Source organism: Chenopodium album, chromosome 7, assembly GCF_948465745.1.
Source record: "Chenopodium album chromosome 7, dcCheAlbu1.1, whole genome shotgun sequence".
NCBI classification, from domain to species: domain Eukaryota; kingdom Viridiplantae; phylum Streptophyta; class Magnoliopsida; order Caryophyllales; family Amaranthaceae; genus Chenopodium; species Chenopodium album.
The window spans coordinates 61,698,520-61,720,404 of NC_137840.1; the positions used below are offsets into that span (position 1 = coordinate 61,698,520).

The 21,885-nt window shown below is 35.3% G+C and overlaps 1 protein-coding gene across 1 annotated transcript; it reads right to left on the reverse strand.

The window, feature by feature from the left end:
* Positions 1-7,663: 7,663 nt before the first annotated feature.
* LOC145638031 (protein SET DOMAIN GROUP 41-like) lies at positions 7,664-18,298 on the reverse strand. Its single transcript, XM_081689006.1, has 5 exons — positions 17,595-18,298; positions 17,459-17,498; positions 17,267-17,367; positions 12,954-13,052; positions 7,664-10,029 (listed from the first exon to the last, which is right to left on the reverse strand). Exons 1-5 carry the CDS (start codon positions 18,294-18,296, stop codon positions 9,067-9,069), a joined length of 1,905 nt encoding a protein of 634 aa, XP_081545132.1. The 5' UTR covers positions 18,297-18,298; the 3' UTR covers positions 7,664-9,066.
* Between the last annotated feature and the right edge of the window lie 3,587 nt (positions 18,299-21,885).

The window sequence follows — 21,885 nt, forward strand, 5'->3', positions numbered from 1 at the left end:
TGAAACTTGATTAGGAAATGAGTTTTAACAATAATAAAGGTACAATTGTACAAAGTCGTTCATGAATTACTCGTTTATTGTATTTGTGTAGTTACAAAAAGACTATTTATTTTAATTAATAAAATCACGATGTTTAGATATTACTTAATATATTTAGAACATTATATCTAAAAATTATTGGACTTTTTTTTTGGCCTAGTTAATTTTTATAATTTCAAAAGTCTAAAGCACATATACAGAGTATAATTTATGAAAAATAAATGTTCAATTATAAAAAAAAAAGTAATGAAATTGGCTTAATAACTAACCAATAGACGTTATGTTACATATATGATATATCAGAAAATATATCAGACATATTTTCCGATATCTCATATCTCTAACACGTTATGTTAACAACTTATTTTTCGATATTATCACAACGTGTTAGAGATATGTTAGCTAGGGAAATTGAACTAATACTTGAACAAATTTTGGAGCTTAATTAGTCACAAATTTCAGAGTGTGTTATGTTGAGTTGAACGTTAATACTAAATTTTAAACTAATAAGTACAGTATACAAACAAGAATACTTGACAAAAATTTCACATGAAGGGCGGTCTGTTCTCATCAGATTAAGTTCAGTTCAGTTCAGCTCCTAATTTCCTTCTTTCATAAAATATTCAGTTTAGTTCAGCTCATTTCAGTCAATAATAAGAACAGACCCGAACTCAACGGATTAATTCACTGTAGCTGGTATAGTGAGCTATGTCTCGGACCCAACATTCACATTCACTATAACTCACGTACATAAGGCCTTTTTTTTAAAAAAAAAAGATTTTTTTTTAATTGCAAATTAAGAAGCATCTAGCTACGTCGAACCACAATGCTTCGTGTACGACTTTCCAAACTCACTACGTGTCTCATCTATATCACCTAAAGTCTTTAATATTTATACTGCGAATTATATATATTTCATATTTCATTTAATGTTGTAATTAATTTGAGACAGTGATTAATGTATAATCCTATGTATTTAACCGATTTGTTTGCCACCTATTGTGTGAACTAGATCGGAACAGGGACCATAGACGATTCATGAACTCATGAAGCATATCTTTCGTCGACAATCTCCATCATTTGAAACGATTTATCAACGGTCGTAAAGTTTAAGCTAATGGGGCAATTGCTATCATACAAGATTAAGCTAGTTTGGTACGTTCCTATTCACAGCCAAGTGTACCCCTTATCTTTAGCCAAGTATACACTAGTACACTACCAATGGATGTGGATATTTGATTGAATTTTACTCCTTTAATTTTATGCTCTTGAGTTGTCCATCTTGTAAATTTGGCCAAATATAAAGATGAAATATTGATATATAGTCTACACTATACAATGAATCCAATGGTGGTTAATTAGTTGTAATTCGTTATTGTTAGTTACAAGTAGTTTTCAATGATTATATGCATGAAATATTTTGGTTATTCAAAATAATGTATGATATCATCAAAATTTTATTTTTGTGGCCTCAAAACACCCCCTCGCTCTTATGGACGATCCAACCCTATTAGAGTAGGGCTTCAGTGACACGTTGTTATTCAAGAAATTAATAAAATGTTAATGAAAATCAAGAAACAAGTATTTTATGTGATTCACTAACGAAAAGTTAGTTTTAGCTAATACTTGTATATGTTATGTAATCAATATTGAAATATGAGTAATATTTTCCATATTAATTAATTACATAGCATATCTCTTACGGTTAATTATATCCCATACAAGTGAGAGGATGGAGAGCGCTATTGATCTTGATAATTGTACAGGTTATAGAAAAGTGATTAAATTAAACAAAAGCGCAGGGAATAGAAAAATAGACATATTAGTCCACATGATATGACTCTAATAATCATTTAACGAGGATTAAATTGATTCAAGACATATTCTAACAACATACTCCGTAACTTTTAGTAGAGGTCTGATCAATATATATATTCATCTTTTACAAAAACATAGTAATTTTCTTTTTTCGATCTTTTGGAATAGCTATCAAATTATCGTGTGGGAGAAGTAAATTAGTCAGCATGAATCATGCATTAATTGTCTAAGTTTTATAATTGTAGCTAGCCTTGAAGGATACATTATCTCTTCAATAATAACAATAATAACGGTCTTGCATAAAAAAAAGTAGCGATGAAACAAGGAAAATGTGACACGAGGTTTCTTATAATCCTATGCTTTTATATCCAAAGATATTTTGGAAGACCTAAAATAAGATAATTTTAAGGGCAAAACAAACTAAATTTCTAAGGGCATAAACATAAACTGTTTAATTTTGGTATAACTTTAATTTTTTTGTCAAATCTATTTAACACAAATAAAAGACATAATTGGACGGTGGTATTACCCAATCTCATGGAACTTTGGTGACTGGCCCACTGTCGGCAAACATCTATCTTTCAACAAAGCAAATTGTAATTGGTACAACTTTGTAATAGTACTATCTTGTGCGTTACATGACTTAAGTTACATCTTACAATATTAATTGTGAATTTAGGATTTTGATATGGACATGCAACGTCATTGTATTCTTAAAGAGTTAAAGGTAGTTTGTTCACATGTGTTTAGCATTATCCAAATTGTATCTCCTTCTTTGAGGTTAGCTGTTAGCTGTTTGATGTACTCGTTATGTATTTTTTTTTTTTTTGTGTTCCACCCGGTTCACCATTTGGGCTAATCCGGATTTGGGGATCAGTTCTGGGTGGTTAGGTTCCACTTTCCTCCCGATTGTTGTTGTGGGGGATCGAACACGAGTCCTCCCTACCAAGTGTAGTCCCAATCACCACTACACCAACAACCAATTGGTTACTCGTTATGTATTTAACTGATTGTATTAGCTAGTTTAACATGTCATTTATATAGGTTAACAAATTTATAAATTGATGCTAGTTTTTTTTTTTTTTTTTTTTTTTTTTGACCCTATATTCCGAATCTTATGCTTTCTAGGCGTTGTTCGACAAAATGTAGATGTAGAGATAACTATTAGTTGTTAACTGTTAGCAATAAGCGTAATTGATATGTAGTATACATCATAATAAAGTGTATAACATATTCTTGAGCCTTAACTATTAGCTTAAATTTTAGTTTAATTGAAACTTTTATGTAGTATTAGAAGTCAATGTGACAAAGAGGTAATAGATTCAATCTCATTTGCCCCTCCTTTGAAAGTGTAATATCTACACTTCAAGCCCAGCAAGCTCTCGTATGATATGGTGTGATAGAGTTAATATATTGTTGAGCCTCAACCATTAGCTTAAGTTTATAGTTGAATTAATCCTTTAACACTCACTCATAATTTCTTCAAAATTATCCTTTTGGGTTCAAAATTCACTCTCAACCTTCTTTCAGCTAGATATTACCAATAAGTTATCAGTTAAATTTTTGTGTTAAACTTTTTTCCCCTAACCTCTCAAACAAAACTCCCCTATATTAAGGCCCTGTTTGGTAGTAGCGTTTGAGGTAGCAGTTAGCATTTTGACTAGTCAAAACACTACCAAAAAAAAATTGAGAGTGTTTGGTAAGGTAGCGATTCTAGTAGCGGCTAGCGATAGAGGTAGCGTTTAGGTAACTTTTCTCAAACGTTAAAAATAGTAGCGTTTAGAAGTAGCGGGTAACGTTTGACAATTTTTTATTACTTTTAAAACAATTATTATATCAATTTTGATATATTTTGGTATTGCAGCCGCTACTTTTCCAAACATTCATACTATCAACCGTTACTTGACAGCTAACCTCTACCCACTAGGTTACTACTAATTGACCGCTACTCGCTACCTTAATAGGTACCCGCTACTCGATCGCTAAAAACTACCCGTTACCGTTACTTTTGCCAAACATGACCTATATTACCTTTTTTGACAATTAGCGGTTCTTAGCGTAGAACCGCAATAATCACTGGGGGTTTTTAGTCAAGTACCACAATCACAGTTTGCGGTTTTATTGTGAATTAAGTAACCAAGTAAAATTGACTTTGGCATATTTGCGCATTGAAACCACAAATGCCAAAAGTGCGTGGTTTTTACCTATTGCTTGCCTACAAAAAACTTATTTTGAAGCATAGGGTACATGGATCAGACATTATGCTCTTATTCATACATGATCTAATAGTAAAGTTATGCAAAGTAATAATAATGCATGTTAACAATTAGATCAAGTTATGTAAACTAAACATATCCTTTTCTAAAATTCTTTGAAAAAAAAAAACAAAAAAAACAACTATGGTACAATGTCCAAACTATGGGCCTCCATGGTTGCCTTTCTCCCATCTAGGTGGATCATTACTCATCATTTAATCAAAGCTCTAACTTTATTATGAAGAGATCAAATTGTATCTTTGACGAGTGAAGTCTATATCCATATCATACTTTCAAATTTTAAAAAAGACAAAATATAATTAAGTTACATTGATTAAGATATGCTTGTATATGTTATATATATGGATCCCTTAAATTTTTTCTTTTTTTAAAAAAAAAAATTATTAAAAAAAAAAAAAAAAAGATTTTGTATTGTCACATGTATTACAAAACTAATAAAAGTCTAATCAGTTGCTAAGCTAAATAGCTAATCTATCTCTCCATTGTCCAAACCCGTGGATCCACCTGTATTACTGTTACGAATACGGCATATACAATTGTTGGTCATAAACTCATAATTTCTCAACTGTCAACTGTATCTTCCAAATTAAATAAATAAAGAAACTGTCAAACTGCATGAATACTGGCTTTCTCAAGTGGTAGGGAACTCAACAATTCAGTTGAAAGTAGAGGCGTGATGCCACGTCTATGGACGTGAAGGCACTCCCCAAATATCATATTAATGATTAAAGTTTTGCGTGGGTCGGGTTGGTACAAGGGCCGATTAGGCACAACTAGCATTGTCAAAACGGTTTGACAGTTCGGGTTCAGTTCGGTTTGAAATCGATGCGGTATTAAATCGGGTCGGTTTGAAATCGGTTTAAGTGTCTCGCAGGTCGGTTTCAGTTCGGTTTAAATAGTTATCGGTTCGATCCGGTTTCGGTTTATACTTGAGCGATTTTTATTCGGTTCGGGTTGTAAACAGTCCGGGTAGTAAACGGTTCGCTGCAGACGGGTTGCGGTTTGTTAACGGTTCAATGTAAACGGTTTTTATCCCGGTTCAAACAGTTTCGGGTTGGAAACAGTTCGGTTTTTTTCGATTTAGTTTATAACTAGTTCGGTTCTTTTTCGGTTCAGTTTATAATTGGTTTGGTTCAGTTTATAACTGGTTCGGTTCTTCTAAGGTTTAACGTTATTTGGATCGGTTCCATTTCGATTTTACTAAATAACAGTTTGGGTCGGTTTTCGGTTTCAAAAAATCGATTGTTTATCGAGTCGTTTGAATTCGGGCAGTTAAATGGTTTTGGTTTGAAATTTGATAGTACTTGCTAACCATTTGGATTTGCTTTGCAAGCGGTTCGGTTTATATACAGTTCGGTGCTAACGGGTCGTGGGTTGTTAACGGTTCGGTGTAAACAGTTTTTATCTTGGTTCAAACGATTTCGAGTTGAAAGCGGTTTCGGTTACGGTTAGAAACAGTTCGGTTATTTTTCGGTTCGGTTTGATTTCAGTTCGGCTTAGAACTGGTTCGGTTCTTATACGGTGTAACGTTATTCAAATCGGTTCGGTTTCGGGTTCATTCACATCAGTTCGGGTCATTTTTGGTTTCAAAAAAACAGTTTTTAATCGGTCCGGTTCTCATTTAGGTCGGTTGTTTCAGGCAGTTAAACAGTTTCGGTTTGAAATTTGACAGCACTAGACACAACACAAATTTGGCTTAGTCCGACAATAGTTTGTTACAAAGCCGATATGATATGAGAGACATGTTGATAGGTTATGTAGGGATATCAATTTCAAAAGTTGGCATGAACTCGGCATCATAGGTAAACAAATGTATCAACTAATAATGTATGTCGACCAAATTATAATTAAAGGGGAATGATAACACGACACAACTTGTCGAACAGTTCTATCTGTAGCCAATTAGCCAGGTTTCTAATAACAAAATTCTCCTGAGTGTGTTGGGTTTTTTAGGTATATCAAGATGTCTCGAGTCTATGTCCAATTGTCCTAAATTCTGAGAGCTCTACCTTGCAAAGGTATGTCTGAGAGCTTCTTCTTGCATTGACGTCTGAGGGATCGGCCTGCAAGACAGAGAAGGTTAGCTCCCTTGGGGGTGTGCCTCGGGAAAACCCCTCCTATGCTTAAATCAGCGAATGGTATTTTTAAAGAGTGAAAGTAGATACAGTGTACTTTCTATATAGGTAAAGTAGAGAGAATTAGAAAAATGTTACCATCATTAATCATTTGAGAGTTTTATATATATATATATATATATATATATATATATATATATATATATATATATATAACCTTGTGATTGAGGTTATTTGATTAGGGGTTACTCTGCCGATTATAGGTTATTCGGTCATGAGTCACTTGGCCAAGGTTACTCGATCGGTCATGGGTTATCCAGTCAGTATTTTGGTGTGTTGTATATAGTTGTACTTTCATGTGGCAAATCCGTAATAATTAGACAGATCAGTGATAAATACGTACTTTGTAATGATTAATGGTGGATTAGTTTATAGAGGGGTATTTTTGTCATTTCAGAATACTAAACTTTATACATGGACTAGACCCAAACAAGTCATATAGGCTTTTTTTATGAAAGATGAGCACAACACAGGAGTACAAGTTTAGGATGCTATTGTGCTAAACGGATATCCCTATGAGGCTATGACCCACAAAACAAAATCAATGCGTATCAACGTCTATTTCGTCATTTACTCACCCAACTAACTTCTCTTTTACTAATTTGTTTACAAATGGTAATAAGAGAGCTTCTAGAATCAAGATACCAGATATTTGAAATATCTTCTTTTGTTGGGTGGATCAGGAACTTGTGCTTCACAATAAACCACTAAAAGTTAAAGTGAACTTACATATGAAGTCTTAAAATAGAGGCAATGTAGGACATATTCATAAAAGTCATTTTCATTTAAAAAAAAAAAAAAAAAAAGCGTCGGTAGTTTTTGTGATTATTAATTTATTATAATGCTTTTTGCCCAACTTTTAGAAACTGCGCTCTTTACATCTTTTATGTTTGTTCCAACTAAATTATTTTATTTGAATAGATACGGAGTAGAAATTTACATAATAACTAATAAAATTATGATTATTTATTCTTTCAAAAAAAAAAAAAATATAATTATTTATCGATATATCTTATATAATTCAAATTTGTCTAGTATTATGGTTTTATCATATTAACTTCCATAGTTTTAATCAGACTAAAAATACACTTCATCCGTTCTCCTTATATTGCAACAATGCAAATAAAAAAATGTTGCAATATTTATAGAGCGGAAAAAGTGCATAGTAGTATAAACTTTGAACTTGTAATACATCATGTTAGCACAATACAAAATGACAGCCCGGCCAATTTAACAGTGTGATAGCTTAGGAAATATTTACAGAATTACAACACATACAAAGAGGCCCAATTACAATTGCTTTTTTCAGTAACATTATTACTAGTACTACTAGTTTATTTCACAGCTATTTTGTAAAACTTTTAACAATTAACTTTTGCATTGTTTGTACAAATTTCGATCTTAAATTATTTACTAATATTGGATTCAATATTGTTTATATACAAAAGAAGCCTTCCTAGGACAAAAATTATTCATACTTATTAGCACATCATATGATAAAAGAATACAAACCGACGTGGGAAAATCCTTAAACAACTAAGGAGTACCATCTAGTCATCTACCTATCTCCCACGAAAATATACAAGCTAACTCATAGGCAACTATATTGCCCTTCCATCTTACAAAAATCCAAGATAACTAAGCATATCAAAATGAACATCATACATAAGATGGAATGAGCAATTTCGGCTTCTCAGTTGTTGATTGCTTTTACCAGTACTTCACTACTTGTTAACCAAACTCATCTGCTAGTTTAATGCTCACCAAGACTGTCTTGGCTTCTCAAATTTGCACACTAAGCACACAGAGCTGCCTCGCTACCATCCTGGAGTACGACACCAATATTCACTCCAACTGAGCTGAGTAAATAACCATTAACGTTACCCTTGACTCTACCCACAGGTGGGGCAGACCAGCACTGCAGAAGTGCTGAATAACAGGTAGTTGCAAAGAAGGTTTTGTTGAGATCATGTCAACAATAAGCTTATTATAAGCAGCAGTAGCGGAGGGGGTGTACCAATCATGCTCTCTAACACCCTTGCAACAAGCTCCCCTAACGGCCCAATGTAACACCTACTCTAATTCCTGAAAGACCTCTAACAGACACCAGCTTCCCAAATTGCTAGTTTGCTACAGCTAGAGGACAGCACAATAGAGCATAATATCCACCCTATGGGTCATCCCAACACACTACACATACACACTCACCATGAAGTTAGCACACTTTTGCAGACCGTTATCATAAGTGAAAGCATATGCAGTAGATTGTACCTCACAGAAACCACACAAATCCACAGCTCCTCTGAAGTTCTGAATTTGATCATGCCTGCCCTGAATCCCTGATTTTACTTGACAGTTAACATATAGAATCTCTGTATGAATTATGCCAAATCCTTATAAAAGATGACAAAGGCACAAAGGAGTATTTGACCAACATCGGCTCAATGTTCTAGTAATTCCCCAGGCCACGTGTCAAATGTGTCATGCATCCGCCAATCCCTGACTTGAAATAGTATGACACAATGAAGATTGTCTCATTATTCAATTTGATCCAAATGAGGAATCGAATTCGAATAATAACTGAACAAAAAATTTAGTCTAAAGCTCCAACAAAATGATTCTCGAATGTGATTTGCTTTGGCTGGCCTATGTCAAAGCATATCGTCGATTCAACCAAAAAATTGGGTACAATGTTTGGAATCATGACTGAGGTGTTCTTGTAATCTCAATCAACTTTCCAAAAATGCTCAATGTATTCCACTGTAGTCATACGTATAACTGGCTTTGAAATCAAATGATCATATATAAATCACATTTCGTATCAATTGAGTGCTATATGAATGACCATAGCAAATGCTTGACAAAAAGCCACCATACAACAAACAATGCACACCTAGTTGATAGGTAGCTGTCCTTACATCTATGGACTCGTCGCCCGATACACATTTGCTAAGATCTCCATTCTCACTTCCATGACATGAGTTGAACTCAGCTTGCTGTGACCAAGTATACTCAAAAGTCCTCTTAACTTGAATCCAGCTGAAATCTATGGGATCTTTAACATCTTTCAAGTTTTTGCAACCTTGAATTAAGAAGCTCCAAACCTTTGGAGTGATAATTGATGTACATTTGTGAAACACTTGAGTTGTGTTATCAAAATACTTATTTTGAGTTTGAGTAAAAATGTAGTGGGACTTAAAGTTATCCATCAAGGAACAGCCAGGGCAATTAACATCAGGAGCATCTGGAAGATTTCGCAACTTGCCATTTGCAAAAGAACTCCAAAATGGACAGCCAATAGATAGTAAGGACTGTCCAGCATCTATCCAGAAAGTTGCAGCAGAAGCAATCAAAGATGGCTCAGACAGAAAAAGATGGTGTGTTGCACCAGCAAGCAGCAAGCTGTATGCTGCACTTGTTCTGCTCATGTCAATGCTCAAGTGGTCCATTTCGCCACTAAAATTAGCACGCATCTTGTATGTAGAAATCAATGTAGTGTATGCGTTCAAAGAGAGATAATGAAAGGGAGACAACTTGACATCTATAGCAACATCTCCTTTAGCTTGCCCCAAATGTTGATTTAACAGGCCTTCAGAAAAGAGTCCTTCAAGCTTCTCACAGCATGATACAGGATCACCTACCTCCATATACTCCTCTATAGTACTATCCAACATATCACTCAACAATTCAACCACTTGATCCTTATAATCATTGTCCAGAGTTTTTGAGCAACCTCTGGTAAAATTGGCACAAAACATCTCCTGAAAAAGTAAGACATGTTTTAATCATGATTGGTAAGCATGATTGCTTTTAAATGAAGGAAATTTGACAAAGACAAAGCTCCAATGGGAAACCAAGGAGATGCAACCCAGTCCAAAAGTAAGGCAGTACAATCAATTGTAGAGGCAAATTATAGCACTACATTAGAGAAATCCAAACAAACTACTTACATGCGTATTTGGTAAAACACCAGCACTTCGATCAGAAAAGTTATGAAACATCCAACTATATATGACTGAATTAAGTATTTAATTGATTGACTACAGACAATCCAGGTACAGAGGTACTACACCAAACAACTCTTGCATCTGATCGGCTTATGTTTATAACCATGCTTATGCCTCATACTCCTTACAGCAGCTTTTAATGATTAATGCTTGATTATAAAGTATGGATTTTCTATTTTCATCTTCAATTCATTTCTAATGGTACATCCAGCATACAAATTTTACGTACTTACATGCTCTCTCCATCCCTAAATGTCGTCTTGTTTGACTAATCCTTAAATATTAGAAATTAATGCATGGAGTTTGAACCATAAATCAAATTATAGAACTCAACTTGCACCATTTGTTAGACTGAATCAAATTTTTGGCATCTTCACCATATCAAAACCAACTCATCCCCTTCATAGATTTAAAAATCCATTACAAAATGAAACGAATAAAACAAATAAACCACTAATCCCTTTGTCATTTGTTTCTATTTTTGTGGTGAAAAGCACCCAGTTCGAAATTACAACCAATTTAGAGGGGGGGGGGGGGGTGTTTACTATTTTGTCCATCCTTTGTAACTCATTTACCCATTTCCTTTGGAACTCCATAAGACCAGTTATTCCACTCATATTTCACCAAAGGGGTAGTCATCCAGACGCAACCTAGCATACTATCTTCTTAATACCAAATTGTACCGTGAAAGTTGACTTCTACAGTTCTACTTGTTGTTACTTTTACTAGTGCTCATGGGTCACTCCTCAAATTGCTCAGGTTTCCTATTGCCCATTACCAAACCAAGTCTTGGTAAAACTGTTCTAAGTTCCACTTGGGTTTCTGCTTATCCACTTTCATCCTATTATTCTAACAGTCTCAGACTTGTTCTTCAACTAATTATGTTGAGATTCTTCCATACTAGTGTTGACTTTTTACCACTCACGTCCCACTAATCCAATGGCTACATAGTACATACTCTGTCCTTGATGATCACACCCACCCCCCCCCCCCCCCTCTCCCCTGGATCTAATCCTCAGTGATAGATGATCACACCCAACCCCCCCCCCCCCTCCCTTGGATCTAATCCTCAGTGATAGATGATCAAGATAGATAAATACCAATATATATAATTTATTAGTTCCAACATCGTTTGCTTACTTTTGGGGCTAGACCAAAGTAGACAAAAACAAGTGATGCGAAGAAATATCTTCTCACAACAGAGACAAGGGATTTTATGTAAGAGACCATTCCATATATAATGCGTAAGGGCCGACAAAAAGTAGAAATAATATGAAAGACAGAAGAAGTAGATACATAAGCACTCATGTTTCCGGATGCTCCATGCTCCTAGAAACAAGTATTTATTCTTCTTTAGACAAATGAAACACTTGCAATACCAAGCACTGTTAAGGTGCTTACATCATCTATATTTAATAAGACCAAGACTATCACACTTAAATATGTCTAAATAGAGCCATATTGCATGTCCTGCAAAATCCTAAATGACGCGCAACCTAGATGTGTTGGACCCTAAAGGGGTTTAATGACCCTTAGTCCTCTCACCAATCAACTTCCATTGAAATGGGCCTTAATTTAGAAATAATTTCATATCTAATGTTATAAAACAAAAACCCTAGATCTGTCGATTGAAAGCCAAATACACAAACCTTCAATCAAGACACTAAAGCATTGGTTTGAGGTGAAGCATTAATCCACCATCTTATTACTCATCAATGGTAGGCCAAGCTGCTTGTCAGCATTCTTTTCCAACTAGATGTGAAGTAAGTCTCCATCCTTTCATTTTCCTTCTCCTTAATTCTTTACTACCAGCTCCTTTTTTAAATAGTTTCTTTTCTCTGATTATTATCTCTCTCAATCACCTTCAAAACAAGGTGTAATTTTATAATGTCATGAAAACTCTCAAAACTAAAGGATTTGAATACCAACTTTCATGAGAGTACTCAACAGGTCTTATAATTTTCACCCCATAAACAAGGTCGCTTTTTATTAATCTGACCTTTTCACATAATAGTTTTCTTTCACAATTATCGCTGTAGGCAATTAGTAGGATTTTAAAGATCCATGTTATGAACTCATAATAAATTTCTGAATCACCCAATGAATCCATGTATCATTGAATTATACAACTTAAAAATCTGATCCATGGCATTGCACCTGGTCAATCCTTATCCATAATCTAGGTTAACATGTCTGTGCTCGCGAAGGTGAATTTAGACTCATTGTACACATGCATGTTATTAATGAGATGATAACTTGGACAAACAAATATTTTTAGGAGCTTGTCTTGTAAATCACGTAATACAATATTACAACGATGTATGAGACAAATTAAATGTAGTTAAAAAGGTTACTGAAAAGGAAATGTATACTACATATAAGAAACGTAAGGAATCCTTAATGATAGGACTACTTGTATAGCATTTCGGGTAATATTTGAGATATGCAGAGATAATATACGTATAACATTTTGTGTACCGGTGATTTAATCGCCGAGGTCAACCATGCCATACATATGTTACCTCTCTGATTTAGCAACCTTAAATTTCTAGAACCAGTACAAAATGACATGCTCATCGTTAAGCATAACAGAACAAACTCAACAAAGCCATGCAAGTTTTATGCAAATTGTAGCAGCAACTTTAGAAAATAAAAGTGCTTCTTGAAAAAAGACCTACCTGCAGTGCATGATCAACATAATCGTGAGGTACTGCGCTACACCGTTTACAACTACACACAAATTTGTATTCCAGCAACAACTCTGATTGCCTCAGCGCCTACAAAATTGATAGAAAACAAATTATAGCACAGATTTGCAAAGATCTAAAGAATATTAGGGAGAAGCTGTGTTCTAATAATTTTTAGAGAACAATACCAGGAATCAACATAACCAACAAAAATAAAAGATAACACGACAAAATACGAATTTTACATCTCAAATTTGCTTATTACTTGTCGTGCTTTCTCCCTCATAAAATACATTCACATGGTTTTTGTCCATAACCTCTTTGGTTAGAGATTCCTGAAGAGTCAGTCGTAATATGTCAGCTAGTAAAATTGCTTGTAAGTCAAAATAAGGCAGCTATATCTACCAGCAACTTTAGTTTTAAGCATGCCGAATTGTTCAACATGATGAAATGGATTTTTTCATGTGGTAGTAGCAATTTGAGTATTTAGTACGGAGTAACAATCATCACATGTGGAGATGTGTGTGTGCGAGAGAGAGAGAGAGAGAGAGAGAGAGAGAGAGAGAGAGAGAGAGAGAGAGAGAGAGGGAGAGAGGGGGGGGGGGGGGGGGGGGAGGGTTCTTTTGTAACAAACCATGGGATTACTCATGACTGGATAACTTACAGGAGGAGGGGAAAGCACGGCCTTGAAGAAGAACACTAGTGGAGCAGCTGTTAGCAGAGCAACAGGACAAATGACTAATGGGATAGCTGTTGGGTAGGTAGGATCCTTGGTGACTTGGCTTTTGTGGAGTGAATTATCTACATATAAAAAGGGCGGGGGGGGGGGGGGGGGGGGGGGGCAGGAAATAGGCAGCTTATGTGTGCAGAAATTGGGTAATGAGAGTGGTGTCCTAAAGCCTCCAATGTTGGAAATCTGTAACCAGAAGTTTTTTTTTTTTTTTTTTTTTGACAAAAGAGCTAAGGAAAAAAAAACTAATACTGAAAATACAGCAATTGCCTATGACGACCACACCCAGCCAACCAGTGAGCCGAATCTGACACACCAACAGGGAACGAACAGCGTCACGCAAGTCTTGAATGAGCCACCAAACTGAAATGTCTAAAGACCCTCGAGACGAGAGAAACGAAATGACAGCAGCACAATCCGTATGAATCCAGATCTTCAAGAAACCCTTGCGCGGTGCAAACTGAACTCCCCATTAACTCAGAATGTAAAGCAGAACTCGCCATAAAAGCCCGACTCCCACCACCTAGGACCTCCAATGAACAAAGGTCACGAATAACCCAGCCTGCCCCTGCTCTATAGGTAGAACTATCCCAAGCCCCATCCACAATCAAGCAAGGTGTTGGGAAAACATTAGGTTACCCCTGCAAGCAAAGCCACGGGACAGCCGACAAACCCGAACCAACAGCCGAACGAGAAATCGAAGAGTTCTTCTGAACACACCGATAATACCATTCCTTAGCCATATTCTCAATTGTACCGCCAAATAGCCCAAAGAATAGCAAATAAAGCCATAACCTTGTTTTCAGAACCAGCCGAAGAATAACGAGAAATAGAATCAGCCAACCAAACCCCAAAAGGTGAAGACTGAGAAAACACCCAAGGAACGGACGAACAAACGGAGAGTCCCTGAAAGTGTGTGCCGCCACCTCCAATTGAGTGTGGCAAAAAGCAAAAATTGGATCAACTGGACAACCACGAGAAGATAGGAGTGCAGACAACGGAAGAGCGTCCTGCAACAACTTCCAACCAAAACATTTCCAACGAGGCAGAATAGGTAACCTCCAAAATTTCCACCACAAGGAAGACAACCAGAAATGCTAGACTGGCATTAAAGGGCATAAGCTGATTTTGTAGAAAATACACCGTCCCTAGTGAATTTCCAATAAACAAAATCGTCCACTAGACGCCCCGGACGATCCAAAGACAGAATCCTCATCGCAGAATGAGAATCAAACAGGTTGTGAAGAACCAAAGTATCCCACGCGTAAGAACGCGAATCAAATAGAGAAGAAACAAGAGACGGCATAGCTGCCTCCGATGGTTGGTCCTTAAATTGGACCAGCCCACCCAGAACCCAAGAATCCTCTAGAATCCGGACTCTAGAACCTGAAGTGACCTTCCAAACTAAACCTCTAGATAACATCGAAAAACCATAAAGCAGACCCCTACAACCCCAAGATGGATGAGAAACCAAAGCAGCCTCCCTATTCCTCAAAGAAGGATATTTTGCAAACAACAGACGAGAAACCAGCAACTGAGGGGACTGAATAAGACGCCAGCTTTGCTTAGCTAGCAAAGCAGAGTTGAAAGGAGCAACACTACGAATTCCCAAACCTCCCAATCCCTTTGGGAGATGCAGGAAAGCAGAAGATTTGATAGCCATCCCTCGACTTGAAGAAGAAGATTTCCACCAAAACCTAGCTAACAAGTTATCTATCTTGGAGCAAATAGTCTCAGGAACTTTAAAAACCGATAAAATGTGATTACACGAAGCTACTAACACCGAGTTAATTACAACCAATTTTGCAGCGGAAGAGAGATGCAAAGACACAAAACCCGCAAAACCACTTTATCTAAAAGAAAATTAAACTCCGAGCATTTACTTCGCCCCTGATCAACCGGGAGCCCCAAATAAGATCCGAGCCGGGATTCAGAGCGCAATCTCAAACAGTTAGAAAGATGGTCACGAAAATCCTCCGGCATATTAGGACTAAATTTAACAAACGATTTATGCATATTAAGCAAAAATACTCTTAGTATTTCTGTGCTTGTGTTCATATAATCATATTTGTAGATGGTTCATAACATCTTTGTACAGCTGCCGCAGCAGGGATTAGTAATCTCACTATAAGATTGTACCAGAAAATACTCTCTTAACCCAAAATATGAAATTACTACTCACAAAATCAGAACTCATACGCACTTTGATTAGTAATTTTACTGCCATGTAAAAAGGATACTTTGTTTGAATTCCAAATTCCTAATCATGCTCATCAAATAATTTGACACTTTCACCAAAACACTATACCAGCTTCCTGCCTTTGCTGATTGATAAAATATAATGTCCTGTTTCGGATCCATGATTACAGCTCAGACCTAGAGGATACTGGGAAGTAATTTTCTTTATAATGTATCTTAAAAATAGCATAATGATGCACAAAACATAGAAAGGTCCTTTGCCACAGTCAAATTATTCTTGCTTCTCTACTACAGTTATTCCCTTAATCCTTTCCATGCATGAATAAAACCAACCTATTTTTTTAGAACTCTTCCAAATAAATGAGGGCGTCTATAATATAACAGCCCTTTACTTGTCCATATAGTTTGTTAAAGAAACCCATGAACCTACCCCCTCTGACCCCTGATACCAACATACCTTACTAAGATATATGCTGCACATAATGATGCCTCTATATCTTCTTTCTACTTCATCAATTTAACAAATGCCTATTTTCCCTGCATTTTTTGTACCAAGTTCATTGCATAAGTCTTCCTAGCTAATGCATAAAATCACAAGTCACTCGGACCAATTAACATGTCTGTGATGTCGTGATTATCACGTTATACATTTGTTCAAAAACCTAAAATTAAGTCTTTCAGCATTTCCAATATCATGAAACTGTTCATCCCATCCAGGATCCGCTTCACAATAACTTCCCTACACTCTTTGCCAGACCATCCAATACAACATCTAGATGGACTAAAAATATATTGCAAAAGAAAAATGCAACCCACATTGTTTATGACATTCCCTTAAAACATAATTAGAGTACTCCTAAGAGAATACCACAAAGATATTAGAAATAAATCTTTGAATACAAAATATAAACCAATTCTCATAGTTAGAATTCCTCTTTTTTTAAATAACTGTAGACAATCTCTTTGACTTTAATCACTCTGTTGAGCTCTTCTGCATATAATATTCAATTATACAACAATTTTGCCTCATGCTCTTCAATGCCATTTTGCAACTTTTCACCCTAAATTTATCCAGTATTGAAGCTGGATAAACAGTATATTAGCCTTTAAAAAGTTTTGTTATTCTATTATTCTATGATTACAATGCCAAATACGGTATTTATACATTATTAACTCCCGTATTTGGCATAATCAACACTACCAGCTTGAAAGTACCACTAATTTATCCACAAGGCTAAACTAAGATCTTCAACATCACCAAAACATGATATTGTCATCCACTCATCCGTCACACCAATGCATATACTTTCACTCCAAAAAAATGCAACATAATATAAGAAGGAAGAGGTAATCATCAATAACATTAGAAGGGTACCGTAGGCTTCAACAAATCGGTATATGTAATCGTCACCTCCTCTCCTCTTTGAATTCCCTTAATACTTCTAACAATTATTCTTGGACCATAATTCCCAACTCCTACATCTCATTCAAATCAACAAAATCAATCTTACTTTCTACAATAAACTCAATTACCAAATGCAAAACCTTTTTCATTAAAAAAACTAACCTTTAGCCAAATTATCAGTACTACCACCTCTACCTTCCATCTACATAAAAAAACACAAAACAACACTGTAATTAGATCCCAGAAAAAAATGAAGCAACACTAAGACAAACAAATTCAAAAGACGAAAAACAAATACATGAGCTGCATCACCACAAGGGGAAATCCGCATTGCCGTGGACGACACCAAAGAATCATCATCCAAAATCGGAACAAACCGAAAACACGAATTCGGAGAACAGCTATGATTAATCCAAGAGAAGCGGCAATCATAAACCCCAATTCCAACCCTAACACCATTAAAATGAATTTCAACAGCATTAGTAATCACCAAACACAAAACAGCCTCCTCCAACTCACAACTATCAAAATCGGAGTCTCCTTTATCCCTGATTGCCCGCGCCATGGCCATAACCCTAGCTCCAACCCTAACCCTAGCTGAATCCCGAAATTGATCTCGATTAGTGAGGAGGCCGAGGAGGCGAGGAGAAAGAGAGTGGGAGTGAGAAGGGAGGAGGTGGAGGAGGCGGAGAGAGAGGCGGAGGTCGGAGGAGTCGGAGTGAGGGAAGAGAGAAGGGTTGGAGTGGAGGAGAGAGAGAAGGTGGTGTTCGGCGGAGGAGTAGTGGAGAGATGCGTCAATGGTGGAAGAGCAGCCGCCATTAGAGCAGTAGTTGATGAAGGTTGCGGTGGTGGTGGTGGTGGTGGTGGTGGTGGAGAGAGGAAGGGAGCAGGAGGAGCAGTGAGAGGAGAGAGAGGAGTTGTAGAGAGAGAAAGCTAAAGGTGGTAATGGTGGTGTTATGTCTTGTGATATTCGGATGTCTTCCTTTGCTCTCATTTCCATGCTTGTTTTTTGGGGGGATTTCTGGTTTTTGATTTCTTCTTTGCCGGGAAATATAGTTACTACTCTTACTAGTGCTTGTACACTAGAAGTCTGAAACACTATTGTTTGAGCTAATTCAAGTTTATCAAAACAAATCTTGTGTTATCAAAGGATGACGTTGTCATTTTTTTTTGGAAAAGTAAGGGCAATTATGACAATTGTTCAAAAGTATTTTGGCTAGACGTTAACTATTAGGGAGGCATTACATTCACATTCAGTGTGTAAAAGGATCTTGCACACTCCTCTCTCATTGGTTAGAAAGGCATCTTAATATGATGGACCCCTTAAATTTTCATTCAAAATTTAAAAATGATTTCTAAAATTTTGAAATTCAGCTTTCAAATGTAATTTAACTTTCCAACCACCTAATTTAATAATTGTAATTCTCAAAACAGGCATAACCTTCACTCCTTTTATCTTACAAAGTATTAAGCAATTGTTGGAGTTTTTACAATTCTAGTAATGCAAATCGAAGGTTTACCAAGTGAGTGTGCAAGGAGTTGATGATGGAGTGGTGTGTCAAGCAAGTTAGTGAGTTGCGCGAGACCGAGCTAGCAATGGAGCTAGCGAGAGAGCTATAGATGGCATGGCAAGTAGACTACGCAAGGTCGAGCTAGCGTTAGAGCTATAGCTCACATGGCATATGAGCTACTGCAAGTCCGAGCTATAGCTCGGATGGTAGCTCGTATGGTCGCTCTGCTTATGGCAGGTGCGAGCTATAGCTCGCATGCTAGCTCGCTGCACTTGTTGCTTGCGGTAGATGCGAGCTATAGCTCGCGTGCTAGCTCACTACGTTTATTGCTTACGGCAGGGCCGAGCGATAGCTCGCTCATATGAGAGCGAGAGCTCGGCCGCTCGTGGGCTTTTTGTGGAGGCCTTGTTTGCTTCGTTAATATCCTTTCTTTTGTACACATATATATATAGCCTCCTAAACCCTCAAATTGATATATACACAGTTTTGTTATCTCTGGAACCCAAAACACATATACACAAACCTACCCTTTGAGATCTGAACAGTTCTTGAGTAATTCCACGCTTCGGGTTCGGGTACACGAATTACGAAGGAGAGTTGCGTTAAACTTGGGGGGCGTGCGTAATCAGGAAACCTGTACCGGTGGTGGCGTATTTCGCTTCTAAGGCAGTGGATTATGTTCCACGGCGCGACTGTGAGTTTGAGATCTTCAATCAAGTATTTTCCCTTTCATCTTCTCTATTTTGTCGTTGGAATCAACAGGTATTTTACCAACAATTTCATCATCTTATATCCTTACTTTTCATGCTAAAGTCACAAACTATATGATACTACTTTTAAATATGGCTTTACTAATATAAATATTTGTACAAAATTATGTAATTTTCAAGATGATTATCAAAACATTAAGAAAAAACACTTGAACATTATTATCAAACTAAACATACACTCGGTATAAATTAGCAACAGTTAATGATTGAAATTGCAAATTGTACTTTGTTATCGCACAATATATTGGGATAAAATATTTTAATACAAAAGATCACAATATGACAATTGAATAATTTATCCATCAATACAAATTTAAAGTGTTACTAACAATTCATCAAGAGTAAAAAATAAAAAATTAAAAAAATTAAAAAAAAAAAAATCAATGAAGGATTTAAACAAATTCAAAAGGATACTTATTAAGAAAGGAAGTTAAGTCTATCACCAACCACATCTCTATAGCAAATACATATATATGATCCTATAAGTGTTTGATGATCCATTCAAATCTATTGCAATTATAGAATAGTCCACCTCAATACCGTTCATCTTTTAGACCCTTGAACCCTATCCTCTCTTATTTAGAAAAAGTCATGGCATACGAAGTTTATAATAAATTTTATGTGTTCTATTCTCTTCATCTTAAAAGAAATATTCACCAAAAAAAAATTTAATTTATTTAAATAATTTTAGTATAGTAAAAATAAGTCCAATTCATTTAATTTTTTTTATCAATAAAAAATCAGTAACTTAAAGAGCAAATATAATTTTTTTTTTCTTTTTTTTTTTGGTGCTAACGTGGGGCAATCCCCCAAAAAGAGCAAATATAATAAGGAAGTAGTAAAGTTAATTACAGTTTAGTTAAATTAATTCCAGTTCAGAGAAAATAAGATGAAGAGAACTAAGTATATTAATGGACGAAACCTTAAGCTTGGCGCATTCTTAATCCATCTATCAACAGGGAAGCCATGTAATTGTTTTTTTTTTCTTTTTCTTATTTGTTTTTTTTTTGGGGGGCTAGTCCCTTCTTGTTCATCAATTAAAAAAAAAATATACGAGAATACTTCGTTATAAACAAAAGATTAAGAAAAAAATAGTGAATGATAAAAATTAACTCAACAATACTATAAAAATAGTTTTAAAATGAAATAATAGTATTTCCTTTAACTTACACCTTTTAATAATGAATTCAATAATGCTAATTTTTTTAAAAATTACTATTTTCTTTTGAAAATACTAAGAGATGTAAAATATACACAAATTGCAAATCAATGCACTTAGGTTGTAGCATTTGAAGTGAATGATAAAAGTTATGCCCTCCCTATATAATCCCCACACATCAACCACTATTGTTTCAAAAACAAAAAACAAAAAAAAGTCGTGTAGCTCACTTGGTAATTTTGGTATGTGGTCACTTGATTTTCATCTATTTAATGAACAAAAGCATAAACTAGGCACATTCATATAGGTGCGGGTTAGAGATATGACAACTAATCTATCAATGCGAAGGGTTACTCATAATAAATAATTAAACCAGTGGTTATGATTTTTTTTTTTTAAGGTAACGGTTATGAAAAATTAGTGAATGTTTAAAATTAATTAACTCAAAATGATACTATGCAAAAAGGAAGGCTAAGGTACTGTTCACATCACCTTACAAAAATAATATTAAGTAAAAATAATTCCAGTTCAGTAGAAATAAGTTCAGTTCAGTAAAAATAATTTCAGTTAAGTGAAAATAAGTTCAGTTTAGTAAAATTAATTTCAGTTCAGTAAAAATAAGTTCAGTCAGTAAAATTCAGTAACTATAAACAAGAAATATAATAGAAAATCAGTAAAAATAATTTTAGTTCAGAAAATATAATTTTAGTTCGGTAAAATTAATTTTAGTTCAGCAAAAAAAAAATTCAGTTCAGTAAAATTAATTTCAGTTCAGTAAAAATAATTTAAGTTTAGCAAAAAATAATTTCAATTTAGTAAAAATAATTTCAGTTCAGTAAAAATAAAGTGAAGTGAACGGGACCTAAGTCCAATATCAATTGCATGCATCGCTACTGATAATACAAAAGTGCTCCTAAAAAGTGTTAATTGCTCCTTTAAACCTAGCCGCAATTATTGTAGATCAATTGACAAAGTGGAGGTTTTTTTATTTTTTTTGTGGACAAAACGACACAGGATTTGTGCTACTAATAATACACCAAGGGTTAAGATAAAGCAAGGAAAAGTTAAATTAATATAAAATTACAAGCTAAAATGGTTAAGATAAGTTTAAATACATAAATGCTCCTAAAAATGACCCTTTAGCATTAT

Bases quoted from the DNA above. Each gene is read 5' to 3' on its own strand.
- LOC145638031 (XM_081689006.1), bottom strand. From the start codon at position 18,296: ATGGAAATGAGAGCAAAGGAAGACATCCGAATATCACAAGACATAACA. The intron at 13,053-17,266 runs GTACCCTTCTAA...TCAATTTTGTAG, and splicing joins CCGATTTGTTGAAGCCTACG to GCGCTGAGGCAATCAGAGTT. The intron at 10,030-12,953 runs GTAGGTCTTTTT...TTACTTTTTCAG, and splicing joins ATGTTGATCATGCACTGCAG to GAGATGTTTTGTGCCAATTT.